Source organism: Mya arenaria, chromosome 11 (assembly GCF_026914265.1).
Source record: "Mya arenaria isolate MELC-2E11 chromosome 11, ASM2691426v1".
Lineage (NCBI taxonomy): Eukaryota > Metazoa > Mollusca > Bivalvia > Myida > Myidae > Mya > Mya arenaria.
The window spans coordinates 17,076,229-17,095,725 of NC_069132.1; the positions used below are offsets into that span (position 1 = coordinate 17,076,229).

The 19,497-nt window shown below is 37.6% G+C and overlaps 3 protein-coding genes across 5 annotated transcripts; 2 read left to right on the forward strand and 1 right to left on the reverse strand.

The window, feature by feature from the left end:
- Positions 1-1,620: 1,620 nt before the first annotated feature.
- Positions 1,621-9,691, reverse strand: LOC128207358 (N-alpha-acetyltransferase 20-like). Its single transcript, XM_052910235.1, has 6 exons — positions 9,586-9,691; positions 9,329-9,353; positions 7,439-7,529; positions 6,961-7,090; positions 6,415-6,551; positions 1,621-2,405 (listed from the first exon to the last, which is right to left on the reverse strand). The coding sequence occupies exons 1-6, from the start codon at positions 9,636-9,638 to the stop codon at positions 2,320-2,322; spliced, it is 522 nt and encodes a 173-aa protein (XP_052766195.1). The 5' UTR covers positions 9,639-9,691; the 3' UTR covers positions 1,621-2,319.
- A 72-nt stretch (positions 9,692-9,763) lies between these two features.
- Positions 9,764-14,696, forward strand: LOC128207601 (esterase LipI-like). 2 transcript variants are annotated; one of them, XM_052910638.1, is made up of 8 exons: positions 9,764-10,033; positions 10,260-10,398; positions 10,648-10,769; positions 12,337-12,437; positions 12,642-12,736; positions 13,506-13,645; positions 13,909-13,995; positions 14,547-14,696. In XM_052910638.1, exons 1-8 carry the CDS (start codon positions 9,814-9,816, stop codon positions 14,615-14,617), a joined length of 975 nt encoding a protein of 324 aa, XP_052766598.1. In that variant the 5' UTR covers positions 9,764-9,813; the 3' UTR covers positions 14,618-14,696. The 2 variants fall into 2 exon arrangements, with proteins under 2 accessions (XP_052766598.1, XP_052766599.1); XM_052910639.1 differs by lacking the exon at positions 12,642-12,736 and adding an exon at positions 13,003-13,097.
- Positions 14,695-19,245, forward strand: LOC128207599 (uncharacterized). Of its 2 annotated transcripts, XM_052910637.1 has the most exons (11): positions 14,695-15,408; positions 15,558-15,665; positions 15,999-16,112; positions 16,325-16,483; positions 16,678-16,805; positions 16,952-17,051; positions 17,222-17,322; positions 17,502-17,662; positions 17,775-17,915; positions 18,820-18,958; positions 19,167-19,245. In XM_052910637.1, the coding sequence occupies exons 2-10, from the start codon at positions 15,579-15,581 to the stop codon at positions 18,954-18,956; spliced, it is 1,128 nt and encodes a 375-aa protein (XP_052766597.1). In that variant the 5' UTR covers positions 14,695-15,408; positions 15,558-15,578; the 3' UTR covers positions 18,957-18,958; positions 19,167-19,245. The 2 variants fall into 2 exon arrangements, with proteins under 2 accessions (XP_052766597.1, XP_052766596.1); XM_052910636.1 differs by lacking the exon at positions 19,167-19,245 and having other exon boundaries at positions 18,820-19,137.
- The last annotated feature ends 252 nt before the right edge of the window (positions 19,246-19,497 follow it).

The window sequence follows — 19,497 nt, forward strand, 5'->3', positions numbered from 1 at the left end:
TTAACTTTTTACTCTTGACAATCAGTACTTTCACGAAAATGAGTTTCGCTTCCAGAAATTACACTGAATTTTATACGAAAACAGAACTTATCTATGACTTATTATTTGTTGATTTACAAGTGCGGTTGCTGTTTGCACTACAAGCTCCTTATAGTAACCATATAAATACACGCATGGAAATGAAAGAAATGGTGATATTCGTGCGAAACAGAGAAACTACGAAAGTGACTTGTTTTTAAAACGGTAAATGAAATACCCTTTAAATAATTCCATTGTCAGAATATTACTACCGATTTGATGAATAAAGGTGCTCCAGCCATCAAACGGGCTCACAGTGTCCTGGATCGACATCAGGATTTATATACTTTTGAAGAAATTTGTTTGTCGTTAACATTAAAAGTTAATCTCTTGAAATATAGCAACTGGCCCTCACTCGGTGAAATATATTTCGAACATACACTTAAACAAAAAAGATCCCTTCTTATTACATGCCTTAAATGCATTTAAAATAATAGGTTATGTTAATGGTTGTGTTAATGGCTATGTTAATGGTTGTGTTAATTATAGTGTCGTTGTTGTTGTTGTTTTTCAGAAACGCGCATCAAAGTGTGTGCGAACGAAACGTCCGGAAATGACGTCGTAGAATTGTGTCTCAGCCCTGGACACTTTAGTTGTACGCGAGAACGGGCTAAATTTTCAAACCGTTTATTTTTCTTTTAGTTTATTCAAAGTCGCTCGATAGACAACGTCGTGATGTCTCTTGACACTGAAAGTTTTCGGTTTCTTTTATGCTTATTTTTGGACTATTTTGGTATTTTAATTTATTTTGCAAAATACCCCCTTTTTAATACCCCTTTGCTACCGGACCACCCGTGGGACGCCCTCACGCGCAGTGTTGATCGACGATGACGTAGACTGGCGTTCCTGTGCCGTCTTGTGGTTATATAGTTCTCCAAGAATTTCTAAAGCTTATTATTTTCTCTTGTTTCAGAACAAACATTTTATAAACATTCATCAACAAACGTGTAATGATACATGTATGTTCCTAATAATAAAAGTTAATGCACAAATTATCTTTAAATTGAGCAGGGCATCAATACATTGACAAAATTATACTGATCGTCATTTACTGAAAAAAACATTTGCAAAGAGATCAGCCTTATTCGCTTGTAGAACGGTTGTTTCCAAGATGGGGCAAACACCACGCTTCGTTGTTGACATTTAATGTGTGGTGGGGTATTTTAGTTTATCATAAAATTGTTGTGTGATTTTTCCGTTCTAAAAGTTCGTTCCAAAAAGTCAGCAGCTTGAACATCTATTACATTGATGATATTACATAAACAAATTATGTTCAATCAATTGGTTTCTACGAAAGCAAATGTTCGAGCATTCAGCTCAAAAAACGTTTGAATAAATGGGATTGCCATTTCCCTAATAAACGGTAAGATGTGTTTATTTCCCAAACATCTTCAATCAAACATATCCAATCCTTGAGCAAAATCAAACTATTATTTCACATAATTTACTGGTTCAAAAGTTTGATCGAAGGGGAGTAACAACAGCTGATTTTAAAGTAGCATTCAATCATTTGGCTGTATAGTACTACAAAACAACTTTTTGAAATGTAATGACGACTTTATTCTTTTTATTTGGATAACACAAACATAAATGGTTTATTTGTTCGTAAGGATAAAAAGCAAACCAATATAATATCCATATAGAAAAAAAAACATGTTTATAAATCGTCCCTTACGGTAGCTATTAAAAAACACACCTTACATGCATTATTCATTTACCATTTATCCTTGAATAGTATTTAATTTTAATTTTAATTTATAAATGTAAAACATGATGAAAATATGAATTAAAATGAAAACATCTCAATTAGTGCTAATCATAGCCCTGCACCATCCCTGTGATATAGAATTGAATAGAACATTGACCGTCCTAATAAAACCTTATTGAAGTATATCAATTAAAAGATTAATCAAAATTGTCACAAAGCAAAAATATATTTTAGATCATTCAAATTTGAAACCTTCATATTCAGACAAATATCATATTAAAATAATACCGACATAAAATACGACATAAAGCTCAACAAGTTAATAACCAAAAATGCTAAAATCACTTATAAATTCCATTCAAAAACCAATAAACTGCATAAGCGATAAGACCTGGAAACAGAATAAAAATACATAGCATTTCAGCAACCAGCGTGACGCCACTCTCTTCGTCGTCATGGTAACTGTATCCCGGGGTGGGTGCCCGGGGGTGGAAGCGTTGTGGGAGGTATGCGGGAGGGTACAGGGCGGTGTATCAATCTAGCTCTTCAGGTCGGACCGGATGCTGCAGTGGAATCACAGACTGCTTGTCCACGTCACGTGATAGGGCCTTCCGCATGTCTGCAATGGGAAAAGTAAACATGTTAATATCTGCTGACATACAGAGATGCAATCAAAAACTTAGAATAAAAAGGGCACCACAAGCTAATGCCATCTCTCGTCCAGTTCTATCAATATTTAAGGCATAAAATGACAATTGTTGAAACCACAGTGATTGGCTACTCACATGCATAATATGATCATCATCACTGCCAAACAAGTGAGGTGTGAATACCTTGATCGCTTATAGTTATGGCGGAATACAGGCTTTGCATGATAACAAGGAAACATTTACTCAAATTCTTTTTTATAATATGAACATACAAAATGCGGATTCCGTTGGAGGTGTATCATTTCATGACAACACTGTAGACAATACCCATGGTACATGTACGTTATATACATAAGTATAGATCTGTAGACAATACCCATGGTATGTGATGTACATACGTGCAGATCTGTAGACAATACCCATGGTATGTGATGTACATACGTGCAGATCTGTAGACAATACCCATGGTATGTAATGTACATAGGTGCAGATCTGTAGACAATACCCATGGTATGTGATGTACATACGTGCAGATCTGTAGACAATACCCATGGTATGTGATGTACATACGTGCAGATCTGTAGACAATTCCAATGGTATGTGATGTACATACGTGCAGATCTGTAGACAATACCCATGGTATGTGATGTACATACGTGCAGATCTGTAGACAATACCCATGGTATGTAATGTACATACGTGCAGATCTGTAGACAATACCCATGGTATGTGATGTACATACGTGCAGATCTGTAGACAATACCCATGGTATGTGATGTACATACGTGCAGATCTGTAGACAATACCCATGGTATGTGATGTACATACGTGCAGATCTGTAGACAATACCCATAGTATGTAATGTACATACGTGCAGTATGTAATATCCATAAGTGCAGATCTGTAGACAATTTCCATGGTATGTAATGTGCATAAATGCAGATCTGTAGACAATTCCCATGATATGTAATGTACATTAGTGCTTATCTGTAAACAATACCCATGGTATGTAATGTACATCAGTGCAGATCTGTAGACAATACCCTTGTTATGTTATACACATACGAGAGAGAGGTTTTTTATTATCTTCTAACCATAGTATACAAATGTGTCCTGTTACCTCAGGATGTTGGTGAGTTTTGATATTTTACCCTATTCAAAAAATTAATCTCTACATAATCTAACTAGTATTTGTAATATGACACAGAGTTCTTATATTTCAAGAAAATTTATCAGTGGCAAAATGAAGTACATAATTTGAAAATTCATTGTACATTTCTTCATTCTTAAACAACAAATGGGCGTAATTGCTAACCCAAATTCTTTTTTATGAGCTGCAGACACGTTTTCCCAATAAATCGTGTTTAAATGTGTATTTAAACAATAAACAATTCAAATTTTCTATTTTGAATAAGCAATTACATAAGTAATGGATAGCAGATGTACAGCCTGTGCACAATTCTCAGGTAACAGGTAGTACTGTACATGTCAGCCTGCCATACCTCCAGCAGCAAGGTGAGAGGTGAAATGCTGCTGTAGGTTGTCACTGGCCAGGTGCACCACTCACAGTGCAACTACTTGCAGTAGTTTATTTTACAATTCTCTTGTTTCAAACAGGTGCTTTTTCATGAAAGAGGTTGCCAAAATAAACAGCTTTACAGGAAGAGAGATGGCATATTGTTTCAGAAAAAAACAGAGATTTGAGTTGTAAAAGCAAGGAGTACTACATGTATTTTATCAGTGTGAGTGTCCAGGCATTATATATGAATGATACTGGTAACAACTTAAGTTATTGATTATAATTGTTTTAATTAAAACAAGAGCTGTGAAAACTGCCCTTGATTGGGCCTCGTTGAATGGATAGCCATTATCAGAGCACAAAAAGATGTTTATCAAACATCTATGCCCCCCCTAATGGCAGCCTATAAGTCATATGTCTGTGGGGTAGTTTATGGTACTAGCCAACCTCTACACCAAGTTTTAGGATAGTGGTTCCGTGGTTCCAATCAACCCCTTTATAGTTTGTAATGATTGGACAAGGTTTAATTTTTCAAGGTAACTGTGGCCCTGAATTTTGACATGCTGACCCCAAAATCAATAGGGGTCATTTGCAGATTTATGACCAACCTCCCTCAAGCATTTTCTATTTTTTAAGCAGACAAGTTTTTTGCATTTAAGGTCACTGTGTCCATTGACCTACTGACCTCAAAATCTATGAGTCTTAATTAATAGTCAACTGCTGGTCATGACCAACCTCCCTACCAAGTTTAAGAATCTTAGGCCCTAACATACTCAGACAATGTTTGGTCTACTGAAGGACAAAGAGATTGACCGATCAACCCATATGTGCAAAGTTATACCAACCCTTCTTTGTAATAATAATTAAATTTCCTATATAAAATGTAAAAATAGCCATTACAACGTCCAACAAGAAAATTGCTGGAAGATATGGATGCTTCCCATACGCCCATTTTCTATGAATAGGCAGAAATTGTAATACAATGTGCTGTTAGAAGGTAAATGGTTGTAGCATTAGTATACACAAGTTGGAAAAATTGAGAACATGGAAAGGTATGGGCAGGTTTGAGAAATAAATCTTAAAGTAAATTTCAAGACATGAAATAAAAAGCAGCCATTGAAATTCAGAAATACCCATAAATATCGCCCGTAATATCTCCGACTTTCAAAAACTATAGTTTCAGGGGAAATTACTTAAAAAAATGCAGGACAGAAATATGGTTCTTAGGTTATGCACTTTCTCTTAGGGCTATTCCAGTAAAACATATAACCCCTGGGGGGAAGGCAATTATTTGAATAGTATAAGGATGGGTGTGTTTTTTTCACAAATTTGGACCCGAAAAGGGTTAATTTGCTTCTGTAGGGGGCTGGCATAATATAAAGTGCCTTCCCCCTGGGGGTTAAATGTTTAAATGGAATAGCCCTTATTGCCATCTATTTACATTTCAAGTTTCATTTCAATTCATTCAGTATAACCTATTTCCCAAGATATACCCCGGATAAGTACACATTTTCAAAAAATATCAGGTAAAGGGAGATAACTTAAAAATATGCAAGGCAGGGCTATGGTTCTAGTGCAATGCACTTTATTTCAATTGTCATCTATCTATATTTGAAATTTCATTACAATGCCTTTGGCGTTTTTTCAAGATATGGCTCATGAAAAAAATGGTAAAGCGGAGATCACTTTATTAATATGCATGATAGGATAATGGTTATTGTGCGATGAACTACCTCCCTGACATTGCCATCTATCTAAATACCAAGTTTAATTTTAATCCCATCACTAGTTTTGAAGACACCAAGACATGGATGTGCAAACACTAATTATAAAAAAACGGTTTTAAGGATATCACTTAACCAATATGTATGATAGGAATATGGTTCTTGTGCACTGCACTTCCTCTCATTGTATATCATCTATGTGGTACGTTTTATTTCAAACCAATTAATTGTTTTGAAGTTATTTTGCTGACAAGAGTGTGCAAACGGACGGATGGACTTACAAACTGACAAAATGGCAACTATATGCTCTCCCTTCGGAGAGCATAACTAAGCACCTTCAATTCCATCGTAAGAATGAGCATGGATAATTATTGTATTAGTCCTCGGTCACAATTGCAAACATTTGAGGCAGAAATGACTTGTGACTTGTGCTTAAGAAACTTAGTACTAGTATCGTACACATAGTAGACATGAGTTTGACCTCAGAAACAGTCAAACACAGTCTCAGAAATTTGTTCTGAGATATTTGTCCACCTTTCTTTGTGTCACAGGCTTTGAAAAGTATTAGGGTAACAATTCTAGCCCAAGTCCTAAGTTGACAGCCAAATATTAAAGGCTCAGGTAAATATGTGTCCAATCTTGGGTATTCCTCCTAGCAAAATGTCTGAGATTACCAGCTGGAATTTTACATTCTGACCAATGCATGTAAACCTGAACATGGGTTTACCAACTTACCAAATGCATCTTCATCAACATCTCCAGAGTAATATTCAAGGACGCGTCTGTACACACTGTATCCAAGTTTGTTATACATCTCCACAGCAACTTTGTTTGACACTCGCACAAACAGATCTACGAAGTAACACTGCTTCCTGTTGGAAACAGGTTAAAATCATAATATCCATGAAAATAACTCATTTGTGCTAAATAATCTTCATTACATACAGAACACCATTTCACGAGTTATTTTGTGTCTAATAAAAACACTTGTATTTGTATGAGTACAAGTACAGTACCTATTAATTTAGCATATTCATAGTTAAGTTGCTAATATTTTGATACATATAGTTGTTTTATAATTTATTTGTTTGCCTATAAAGAGTGCATATTCATATACATGGGTCATGTTTGCTAAATTTAAAAAAGACAATTGTATTGTTCAATATATTTTCATGAAAAAACTTTTTCTTTATACAGGTCTACTCTGCTTTTGCTCCATTTAACCTTTCATGATATTCATTTTATTTTACAAACAAATAGATTTATAGACATATTTCTTACTTTTCTGAGATGTCCTCCAAGTTTGTCATAAGTTTGCCGGCCAGTCCAAGTCTGCGAAACTCTGGGGCAACAGTAAGGGCTGTCACATGACCATGCCATAGCTCCTGGCTACCTTCTGCCTTGCCCATAACTGAAAATCAGGAATACAAATCAATCACTTGAACAAGTTTTCAAGTAAAATACACATATTCAACGTTAGTTATTTTAAAAGCTCCAGCTAGGTTTTATCAGAAATCTTATGTTGTAAGTGGTCTAAATTGAGCCTTTGTCAAATGTATCAAATCCTAAAGTCTCGACTGAGAAGGCCTGACATAATTTGCTATGGAAGCTTCAGAAGACACTCTGATAGTTTTGAATCATCACCAACTTAACAAGAGGACTACTGGAAGTTTGAGATAGCTGATGCCCTAATTCTCATAAGGTAAAGCACAATACTTTGACAACCCATTCAGACTTACTGACAATCTTTGTAACTTACTGTATCCCATTATCTCGCCTGATGCTGACTCAGCCACCTGGAAGTATTCAGGCCAGTGGGCCAGGTACTGCATGTAGAACGGCAGTCCATACTGAACACTTGGTTAAGGATAACAATGGTGAAAATAAACAATAAACTTTACAGTGAAGAAGTTTAAAGAAATACCTTCGAAATTTGATATAACAGTACGCAGCATTTTGGAATTGCTTGAAGTTTGTGCTTCTTCCCAATAGATGTTAATACTCAAGACAGTTTCACACTTTGGCTTATGAGGGAAATAAATGAGGAAAAACTCAACACCACTCAGAGACCAGCTACTGCAAATTTAACATAATATCTGCAGAGTCCTTTGAGGTCTTGGTTTTCAAAACTTTTCTAGCAAAGGTTCAGGTCAGTCAGTCTGTACGAAAGTCATTATTACATTGCAGGACACAAGGTCCTGCAATACAGTCTACATTGCAGGACCGGACCAGTTTTTGCAGGACCAAACATTTTATGTACATTTTTGTTGAAGTCAGGGCTTTCAACAGGGTCTAAACCCAATGGTCAATGACTCTTAAAATCTGATTTTCAAGAGTCAAAATCAGATCTTCAAGTGTCATTGTCTGTGTTTTTCTAAATACATGGTCTCACTTCTTAATTATAGTTTTCATCTGTCGTATGATGGCATTGCATGGTACATGATTATCTATTAAAAACTAATACATTTATACATTTTTTAAACTGATATAGACATGGTTTAAAAAACTAATACAAAATATATTTAAGCATTGTTGTTTTTTAAACCATCGTACTAAGTGAAAAAGCAGAAGGTATCCGTTAATTTGCATAATGGGCGGAGTTATCACGTCATTGAGTTTGAGTGCTGCTAATTAACATGGAAACCGATTAGATTCTAGATCGATAATCAGTTGTCATTGCGGGTGTTAATTGCTCTTGACTTTAATTGATAAAAAGACATTTAGATCATGTCTTGCAAATGATTAATATTACAAATTTATGATGCTTCATTTTCGGGTCATTTACGATTTTGAATGCGTCAAAACCCAGGGAGCTCGGGTCGATAAACGCCCTGATTAAGTTGGTTTGATAAAGTAAACATAGGTTAGTTAATAAAATTAACAAGATACACGTTTGACACATATTTATTAAATCATTTTGACCCAAAACTTATTGCCGGACAAGCGGGCCTACAATATAGCTGTGATTGTCGGACCTCGTCATTTATTACTGGCAGGAGCCGAGGTCAGAGCCGAGACTGGTCAGTGGATGATAACATTATATTTATACCACCCAAATAACTAACTGAATGGAACATGAAAAACTAAATTCACTAAGTTCATAAAATTCCAATGAGTGACCAGTAAGGCTTAGTCTGAACTACATACAGTGCAGTAAATAAAATAAGTAAAATAAATGACAAATTAACATTTGTAGGTAGAATCAAATAACATAGATGTTTTGGTCTGTTGATAAGGCTAGAGCTGTAAGCAAACTGTCAACAATAGCCACATACACTGGAAAAAGGACTTAGATGTAGATTGTTGCTTAAATTGGTTTAACATCTGATCATTAAATTGAAATTATCATGATGATGTGTTCAAAAGTAACTTTGTCTTAAGAGCATTCTCTCAAATATATCAATTTTACTTTACTCTGTGTTCAGTGGTCGAAATTAGCACAAGCCGACACGCCCTGCACTGATTAAATGCTTTGACTGTGTGTTTAGTCAGAATTTTGGAATGATATGTCACGTGTTGACCTATTGAAATAATCTGACGATACAAAATGTAAATGGTATACTTTATGTTATCAAATATCAGTGTACACAGCGTAACCATGACTAGAGTAAGTAGTGATGACCAGTCATGTTGCCAACACAAGGGATACAGTTTCTGTCAACGGATCTAGGTTACTGAAAAAGAAAACAGCCGATTTTAGATTTAAAACATATTTTGATTGTAATGCTAAACGAAAATTAATCAATTACACAGATAAAGAGTTAGTTTAAGTACACTGCCATCCGAATACAATGTATCCGAATGGACCGCACTAGTAACAATTCAGTTTTATCGAAATATCTTTATTGAATAACTGAACAGTGTCATGTGTGATAACACTTGTGTTAAATTAAAACATAAACTTACACTTTATTAAATTTAAACAAATCATCACATGTAAACTGTCGTATTGTTGTCATTGTGTTTGTTTACACACAAGTTGCTTCCCTTTGACATATTATTCTCAAGAAAATGAAAAGAAAACTTCGGTTACACTTCACGAATATTTTTTGTCATTCTAAATGTTGACCGTACTGTGCAAACATTGATCTAGCTGTACAGATAAACCGTCGTTGCAAGCTCTAATAATTCAATATGTCGTTTAATTTTGAAGAATTTGTCAATAAGTACAAACCGCACAAGGAGACGCTGGATTTTTTCCTGGCGCGTGCAGCGGATGGGGTACAGCCATACTTTGAGATCGGGGTGGATAAGGCAAGACAGGCTAGCATCGAGGCGTCCGAAAAGTATGGAGGAAGTGTTGATTTGGATGGGAAAGAATTTGAGCTTACAGTTCCGTCGCCTTACAACAAAGGTACGTAAACACTAATACATGACCGTGAGGGGAGCTTAAATTTGATAAATGTTTTCCGAAAGGGAAGTTCACCGTGTGGCAGAGCTTTACACTGGTGCATCAGAGTAGCCCTCGTGATGTAGCATTTATGGTAGATATATATATATATATATATATATATATATATATCATATAATAGCAAAAACTGTTGACCGATTGTGTATGTAGTTGATTGTTCTTTTTGCAGATGGTATACAAGTGACTGTGTACGCACCTTCATCGTGCAAAGCCGACGACAGTCCCACAATTCTGGCGTACTTTCATGGCGGCGGCAACGTCATCGGTTGCAGGAAAACTCACCAAACCATCTGTAAAATTATAGCTAAGTGGGTTGAAAAGCCAGAGCATCATTATAAGCAAACCCTGATCATACATAATAAAATAATAGCTCTTCGGCGGTACATGTCTACGCAATTGATATTAAAGTTTTCAGCCGCAACCAGGTTTACCTAATTTTAACAGTTCAAATCATATACCAGTTTTTTATTAGACTTCCTAGTACGGTTTCAATACATAACACTATTTTCGTGATGTAGATGTCAATTGCCACGATGAATGTTTCTATCTTGATGCAGGGAGTCTCCGTGTATCGTGGTGAACGTAGAGTACCGCCTGGGCCCCGAGCATCGGTTCCCCGCCAACCACGACGACGCAAAGACCCTCGTCCAGTGGCTCGCAAAAAACAAGGCCGCCGTCGGTAATATCAATGCAAAGATATTATATGGCATATGTGCATTGTCCATCTCTTCAGTAATCGGTTTTGGCAATTTGATTTTGATTTGTTATATATACCAATTATATCTAAGATAAGTTAATGTTGTATTTACTGGATGTGCCAAAATACGTTTAACACCAATGTATACGTTAACATAGTATGTATCATACGTTAACATAGTATGTATCGCCTATCTACCAATGTATACGTTAACATAGTATGTACCGCCTCTACCAATGTATACGTTAACATAGTATGTACCGCCTCTATCAATGTATACGTTAACATAGTATGTACCGCCTCTACCAATGTATACGTTAACATAGTATGTACCGCCACTACCAATGTATACGTTAACATAGTATGTACCGCCTCTACCAATGTATACGTTAACATAGTATGTACCGCCTCTACCAATGTATACGTTAACATAGTATGTACCGCCTCTACCAATGTATACGTTAACATAGTATGTACCGCCACTACCAATGTATACGTTAACATAGTATGTACCGCCTCTACCAATGTATACGTTAACATAGTATGTACCGCCTCTACCAATGTATACGTTAACATAGTATGTACCGCCTCTACCAATGTATACGTTAACATAGTATGTACCGCCTCTACCAATGTATACGTTAACATAGTATGTACCGCCTCTACCAATGTATACGTTAGCATAGTATGTACCGCCACTACCAATGTATACGTTAACATAGTATGTACCGCCTCTACCAATGTATACGTTAGCATAGTATGTAACGCCTCTACCAATGTATACGTTAACATAGTATGTACCGCCTCTACCAATGTATACGTTAACATAGTATGTACCGCCTCTATCAATGTATACGTTAACATAGTATGTACCGCCTCTACCAATGTATACGTTAACATAGTATGTACCGCCTCTACCAATGTATACGTTAACATAGTATGTACCGCCACTACCAATGTATACGTTAACATAGTATGTACCGCCACTACCAATGTATACGTTAGCATAGTATGTAACGCCTCTACCAATGTATACGTTAGCATAGTATGTACCGCCTCTACCAATGTATACGTTAGCATAGTATGTACCGCCTCTACCAATGTATACGTTAGCATAGTATGTACCGCCTCTACCAATGTATACGTTAGCATAGTATGTACCGCCTCTACCAATGTATACGTTAGCATAGTATGTACCGCCTCTACCAATGTATACGTTAGCATAGTATGTACCGCCTCTACCAATGTATACGTTAGCATAGTATGAACCGCCTCTACCAATGTATACGTTAGCATAGTATGTACCGCCTCTACCAATGTATACGTTAGCATAGTATGTACCGCCTCTACCAATGTATACGTTAGCATAGTATGTAACGCCTCTACCAATGTATACGTTAGCATAGTATGTAACGCCTCTACCAATGTATACGTTAACATAGTATGTAACGCCTCTACCAATGTATACGTTAACATAGTATGTACCGCCTATACCAATGTATACGTTAACATAATATGTATCGCCAAATATATTTGCATGTTAATCCAGGTGGCGATGCTGGGAGCCGCCTTGGTGTGTGTGGTGACAGTGCGGGAGGCCGCATTTCCGCCGTCGTCTGCCACGAGGCCGCCGACATCATAGACTTCGCGGTTCGTACAAACAAAAATTGCTCATCCATAATTATGTGGCGGTTAATAGGATACACATTGAGTTTATCTGACTTTAAAAATGAACGAGTCATGAACAAACAATTCCCATTGACATATTTTGACGTTTTAAAAGTTAATATATATATTATATTTTTATTGAATCTGAATATGTCAAGTATATCAAGCTTTTATATTTGCCCCCAGGTGTTAATATACCCAAACGTATCATGCCGATTCGAGCACCCGTCAGTGAGTGAGTTTAAAGACGGTCCTGGTGTCACATGGACAACGATAGAATGGTGACTGTTGAACACAATATGCATGTTTCAGAGACTCTTTGATCGACAGTGGTCGTGCTTTATATCGCTAGTATAAATCTGTTTACTAATCTAGTTTGGATGTTTTGCGCTAAAATGTAATCGGACAGACGGGGCCCTTGGAGTCTTCAGAACTGTAGATCCATTCGTTTGTACACATGGGTTTATAGCCTTCTTTCGAGTAGCGCGCTATAGCTCAATTGAACTGCTATATTTACATCATTCTGAAGGCTCGAACCTCGTTGCAGGTATTAATCTACCCGAGTGTCGGACTAACGAACCCCTTCCCGTCGATCGAAGAGTTCAAGGATGGACCTGTACTATCTACACCTATTAGAACATGGTTTTATCATTTATCTTAAAATAATTTGCTGCACATAATTATCTGCATGCATATTTATTTTTGTTGAACGCTTTACCCACTTTGGCGTGCATGTAGTGACACGTACATTTATCTGTTGCGTGCAGAACACTGCACCTCCTTAGTTTACAGCGTTATCGGTGGACAATTCCTTAATTAAAAGTTCCTCCACAACAATTCCCCAAGAAGCCGACACATGCTGACTTAACTTATGTCACGTTTGTGCATATTTTTTATTTCTTTTTCATGAAATACAATATTGGTGACTTTTTAATACTACTTTTAAAAACAGTTTCGTAAATAACTATTTATTTCATTCATTTTTGTCACAATTTAATATATTATATAATAGCTATACTATAATATACTTAGTTCTAATGTTCACGACAGGTTCATGGAGAACTACTTTGAGCGGAAGAGCGACATGGGAACACCGCGCGCGTCGCCACTGCAACACGCGGACTTCGGCAAGCTTCCGCCGACCCTGATCATTGTGGCCGAACTTGACCCGCTCAGGGACGGTTGCCATGGTAAGCCTCGTTTTTAGCAATGATATTCAACTTTGATCTTATGTTATAAATTGTAAAAACACATTTACCATAGTAAATGGGGAACATGCAGTGCAGATGACCAAGTACGTACATATTTTTTTTAAAGAATTAATTTCCGCCTGAGTATTTTCATGCTCCATATGTATTACTCTGACCAGCTTACTTATTATAACAATGCTCGTATTGTATACATTAAAACTACACTAATAAAGCCACTATCGTATATTCTCTCTGCCTTTCAGCGTACGAGGAGAAGCTCCGGACGGCAGGTATTCCGGTGGAACTGCAAACCATCAAGGGCGTCCCACATGCTTTTTGGAGTCTTACAGGTGCGACTACATCCGGCTACCCTTGAAAATTAACCTTAGGTGTCTAAAGTGTAATGAACGATATTAAGCTTCGCATCGATCAATATATAATAATAATATTATAATAACACATGCTTGTTTGCAATCAATGCATTCAGGGCCCACTCCCGGCGAAGCCAAGTGGGCTAATCTTAGCGTTCATGGTTTAATCCCGGCAGAGGCCAGTGGGCGCATCATATGCCCGTTCATTGCTCAACCCCTTCAAAGGCAAGTTGGCGCATCATGGCGTTCATGGCTCAATTCCGACGGAGTCTTAGAAGTGGGCGCATCATGGCGTTCAGTGTTCAGTCTCGGTTGAGCCCAATGGGCACCGAGTCATGGCGTTTAGGGTTCAATCCCGGCATAGCCCAGTCCCCGGAGCGCATAATGCATGTTTAAGTTGGTGTTCATAGAAATTTACGTCACGGTTGGTTCGGTTAAACGTGATTTACACTCGCTGTATGAATTCAAATACATTCGCTGATCAATAACCTTGAACTTTACCAATGACTTGTCGTCACTGTATTTTTCAGGTGCGTTCAGGGAGACGGGGAAGGAGGCCCAGAGCTATGCGGTGGACTTCATCCGAAAATTCAAGGCGTGATGCAGATCAACGATTTTATGATCATTTGATGCAGTGTTAACTTTTTGTTCATGATATTTCAATAAACAGAAACATTATAGACTGCTAATGCATCGTTCTGTACTACGCGGGTTAAAGAGATCCTTAATGTGAGGCAGAATGTGGGTCATTATCGTCATGATAACAATGAGCTCTACCTATTCAGAAGTACTCAGCTTGTACTGACACAATCGTCATATAATAAATGTCCAGTACTGTGTCAAGTTGCCGAAAAACGATCAGCATCGATCAACGCCATTATTAAAATTATTGTCTAGGTGAAGACTGGATTGTATTGTATTGGACTGACGGTCAGTATGTTTCATACATGATACTAGTATCATAACAAGCAGGGGTATAGCATGGCTGTATGCGATGTGTAGACTGAATACTTCAATTGAACTTGGGGACATGCCCTTTAAAATTCATTTTGCTAGAAAATATGGTGTGCGTTTTGGCATATGTTGTTTATGTCTTGTTATTGAAGAAAGCAGTTGTCAACACTTGCATTTTTACGTTTTATCTCTCAAAATGTGTAGGCTGAAGGTACGCCCCTGATTAGTTCTTCAAGTTCTCGTAATAAAATATTGTCATGAAAACTGCGCTATACTCTTTAAAGCGGGAAAAATGCATACTTGTCTCCCGTGTTAGCGTTCTAATGTTTATAAATTGGACTTAAACCGAAAGTACTCTGCCTGTTTTGTGCTAGATAGCAGCCCATCTTTGGCAGATCTGTAAATCCTAAGCCCATCATTGGCATTCCTGTACATCCTGTAAGTAGAACCTGTCTTTACTTAATAAAGATCACAAAATGTTCGGATTTATTGTTATTTAGATAATTGTTAATATGAGATTTATAGTAACGAAAGAAAACTGTATTTTCAATAATTTTCTTGGTATACATGGTACTCTCCCCTATTAGAGTAGCACCGCCGTGGTACGGATGGACGACGGGTTGTATCAACTACAGCCTTTTGTTGTCCCGCAGTGGGCGCAACACCTGAACAACATACCCAAACATATTGTGAAGGTATGGTATGATAATTAGTATTGTCCTACAGCAGCAGTTTAACTATAAAGCTATACTATAAAAAAAATCGGAACGTTTATAAACAAAACTGCAGTTAATAAGACTCCGCGGTTCCTTCGTTGGGTTTAGTCCGATGGGTTTCGCGCAGCTTGCTAGCTTAATAGCCCGAATAAAAGACAAGAAAGCGAAACAAATCTAGTATTCGATTTTGCTCTGGGCTTCTTTATATGCGTTATGTGTTAAAGGAATGTGTACAGTGGGATGACTCACTTCTTACTGATAAAAACACCTAAATCATCAACATACCATTCGATTTTATTTTAACGTATATAGCTGTCTAACCTAAGGACGCCAATCCACAAATGGCGGCTGCCGGAAGTGCCGACCGGATTTGACGTCTACATCAAAAGAGATGACCTTACCGGCACTGAACTCTCCGGAAATAAGGTATCGAATACTTTGTTTGAAGAAGTACGAATATAAAAGAATATCACCTCGACGTCGAATAAAAATGTACGTGTTTATTTGGACGATTACATATTGAGATGCCTCGAACATAAATATTAAATAAAATGTAGCCGTTATTTCCAAACAAACCCTTCGAAAGTACCATCATCCTCCGTTATCAAGCAAAACACTATATATCCAACTGGTTCCAGGTACGAAACCTGCAGATTCTGTTCGCGGAGGCCCTGGCTAGCGGCGCCAGGCACGTCGTGACCGGGGGCGGACCTCAATCCGGTCACTGTCGGGCCGTGTCCATCGTGTGTCGTTACCTCGGCATCCAGCCGCACGTCGTGATAGAGGGTGTAGACAAGGTACAATCAACCTGTTATAAATTTATTGAATTATGGCTTTCTCAGAGAAAATATGTTGGCAATCTAAAAAGATAGAGTATCCTAGTGTCAAGATGACCGCCAATGGATTAAAGGTGGAGTTTGTAACCGAACATATCAGTCCTCTGTAAGTAAATGTAGGCATTCGATTTTCGACCTGTGCCTGTGTACTCCAGCGTGAGGACTTGGGCTCGGCGGGGAACACGTTGCTGTACCGGCTGGCGGGTAGCCAGATCTACTTGGCACCGTACGAGGGGTACGAACACTTCACTCGCAGGGTCAGGAACATGCAGAAATACATCAGGTTATTTTGTTGTTTTCATTTAAGCTAGTTCGACCATTGGTATCCTCACACTTTTGTACTTTTTGGTTTAGTGCGTAGTGTTATGCGAGCGTGCCCGTCCGTTGCTGCGTTTAATTCATCCGTGGTTTATTTATGTCTCTCGCCAGCGATCATTACCAGGAGCCGTGTTACTGTATCCCGGTGGGTGGCTCCGCAGTGGAGGGCGTGTTTGGATTTGTCGCCATGTTCCAGGAGTTACTCGAACAGGTTGGCACAGCAGATGTGTTACTCCAGACGTTTTGTATTTAGTCATTATTATTGATAATCATTTCTAATTTCTGGGAATGGATTTCAAAAAATAAATATTTTTCATATGTTTAATTCGTTTATAATAAACTCATGCACAAACGAAAATTATTTGGTAAATGTCCGTCCAGGGTTTGCACGAGAACTTTGACGACATTGTCGTAACCATAGCTACAGGAGGTACGGCGGCTGGTCTTGCACTTAGCAACTATTTAACGGGATCAAAACTAAGGTATTGACTTGAAAAGGCATTTCGACATTAAGTATTCTCTTCTAATGTTCCCATAGCCTGAACGCATTTACCTTATATTAAATATCATTTTTAAGATGGATAATTGTCCGTGTTGCTAACTATATTAATTTATTCAGTTATATCTGCTGGTTGACTTTAAGTGGACCCATGTATTGTAGGGTCCATGCCATGACGATCGCGCTGAGAAGGTCGGAGCTTGAGGAGAATATTGACCGCCTCCTGACGGGACTGGGCGCGGGTGTGAGGTGTGCGGACATCCTTCATGTCATAGAGGGACATGTCGGTGCAGGCTATGGTACCGCATCCACCGACGTACTGGGTTAGTGGCTCGTTGATATACTGAAATATATACGATTTTATGGTAATAAATGATTTGTTTTGGTATAAACATTGCAACCATTGTGAGTTATACGCTTTTCACGTACACACAGAGTATATAACCCGGGTGAGCTCGAGCACGGGAATTCTGCTGGATCCCTACTACACGGGTAAGGCCGCTCTTGGGCTAGCTAGGGAACTGAGGGACAACCCTGGTAGATTCAAGGGAACACGTATACTCTTTGTCCATACAGGTACAACATGTTTGATTTTGATTCAATATATAAGTTTTAAAGCTGCACTTTCACAGATACTAGTATAACAATTTTTACAACTTTTTTATGTTTTGTCTTGGAAAGAGCATTTTTGTGCGTAAATATCTGCAAACCAATGATATATGATTGCTGACTAAGAATCAGATCGTAGATTTTCATATTTCCGTTCGAAAATTAATGTTTTATGCCTTAAACCGTTACTAACGGTTTAAGAAAAATGCAAAAAAACATCAATTTTTGAACTTAAATTTAAATATCTGCGAACTATTTTTTGTCAGCAATCTTATCTAACTGGTTTCAATGGATTTTCGCAAAAATTGGCTCGTTCCAAGATAAAAAATAAAAAAGTTGTCAAAACGTTCAATCTGTGAGAATGCATCTTTAAGTAAAAACAATTCCGGGATATTGATTAGAGAAGTTGATGATAATTGTACGATAATTTATAGTATGCAAAGTAGTTTTTAGGCTGACACATTCGGAACTCCTCGGCCATTTTCGATCGAAACAACCTCGGATGTATGCCGCTACATCAGTAAAAGTAGTTCGTAAAATTTTGAATCATATTATTAATTAAATGTAGTGTCTTAGCTTGTATTTCTACATCTAAGTTCAAATTAATTGCCAGTGAAGTGCATTATTGCAAACATCATTCAGTTTCCCGACAGTTTAGTCATAGAGTTTAACTGCTAAATTGAAATTATTACGCGATCTACATGTACATGTACTTGCAGCGTAGTTAAAGTGTACCGATTTCTGACATTGTTAACCACCCATATACATCCGAGGTTGTTACGATAGAAAATGGTCGAGGAGTTCCGAATATGACTGAGAGTGCATGTGTTTTTGCTTTGTCCCTATAAACTCTTTAATTGAACCCGTCTAGGTGGTATATTCGGTTTATTCAACGGCGAGATGGACCGCGTGGTGGATTCCCCCGGAAGTCCCACAAATAGAATGACGTCATGGCTCGTGGAGGACCAATCCCCCTTGCAACAAACTACTCACACAACGCCCAGCTAATTGTATCTAACATTACTTTTAAATTCGCATATATTGCAATATTGAGCCTCATAATGTTAACGATTTATTTGTATTATTTTACGAAATAAAATCAATTTATAATAATTCTGAATCAGTCGTTTAGCGTGCATTAAAGTTTTTGCTTAAAAATAGTGCGCGGACAACAGTAATTCGATCATTAGTACGAAGTAGAATTCTTTACTATTTTAGCTCACCTGAGCAGAAAGTGTTGATCTCACGTCTTGATAAGGGAAGTAGTGTGTGTGTTGGAGGGGTAACTACGACCAAGCGGGTATATTTAATGTTGTTTTACCTTTTTCTCTAAAATAATAATATCAACAATAGAAAAGTTTTATCCTAGGTCAGTATGTTTGTCTTGAAGAAGCATTATAAAATAAAAATAAAAATATGCAAACCCGTCGAGTGACAGTTAATGGTTTGGCGGATAAAATCATGAGATGTTGGGTACAGCAGATAAAGTCTCCGACCCCTGGCTGTAATCATGCGATGTATGTTACGGCTGTAATCATGCGATGTATGG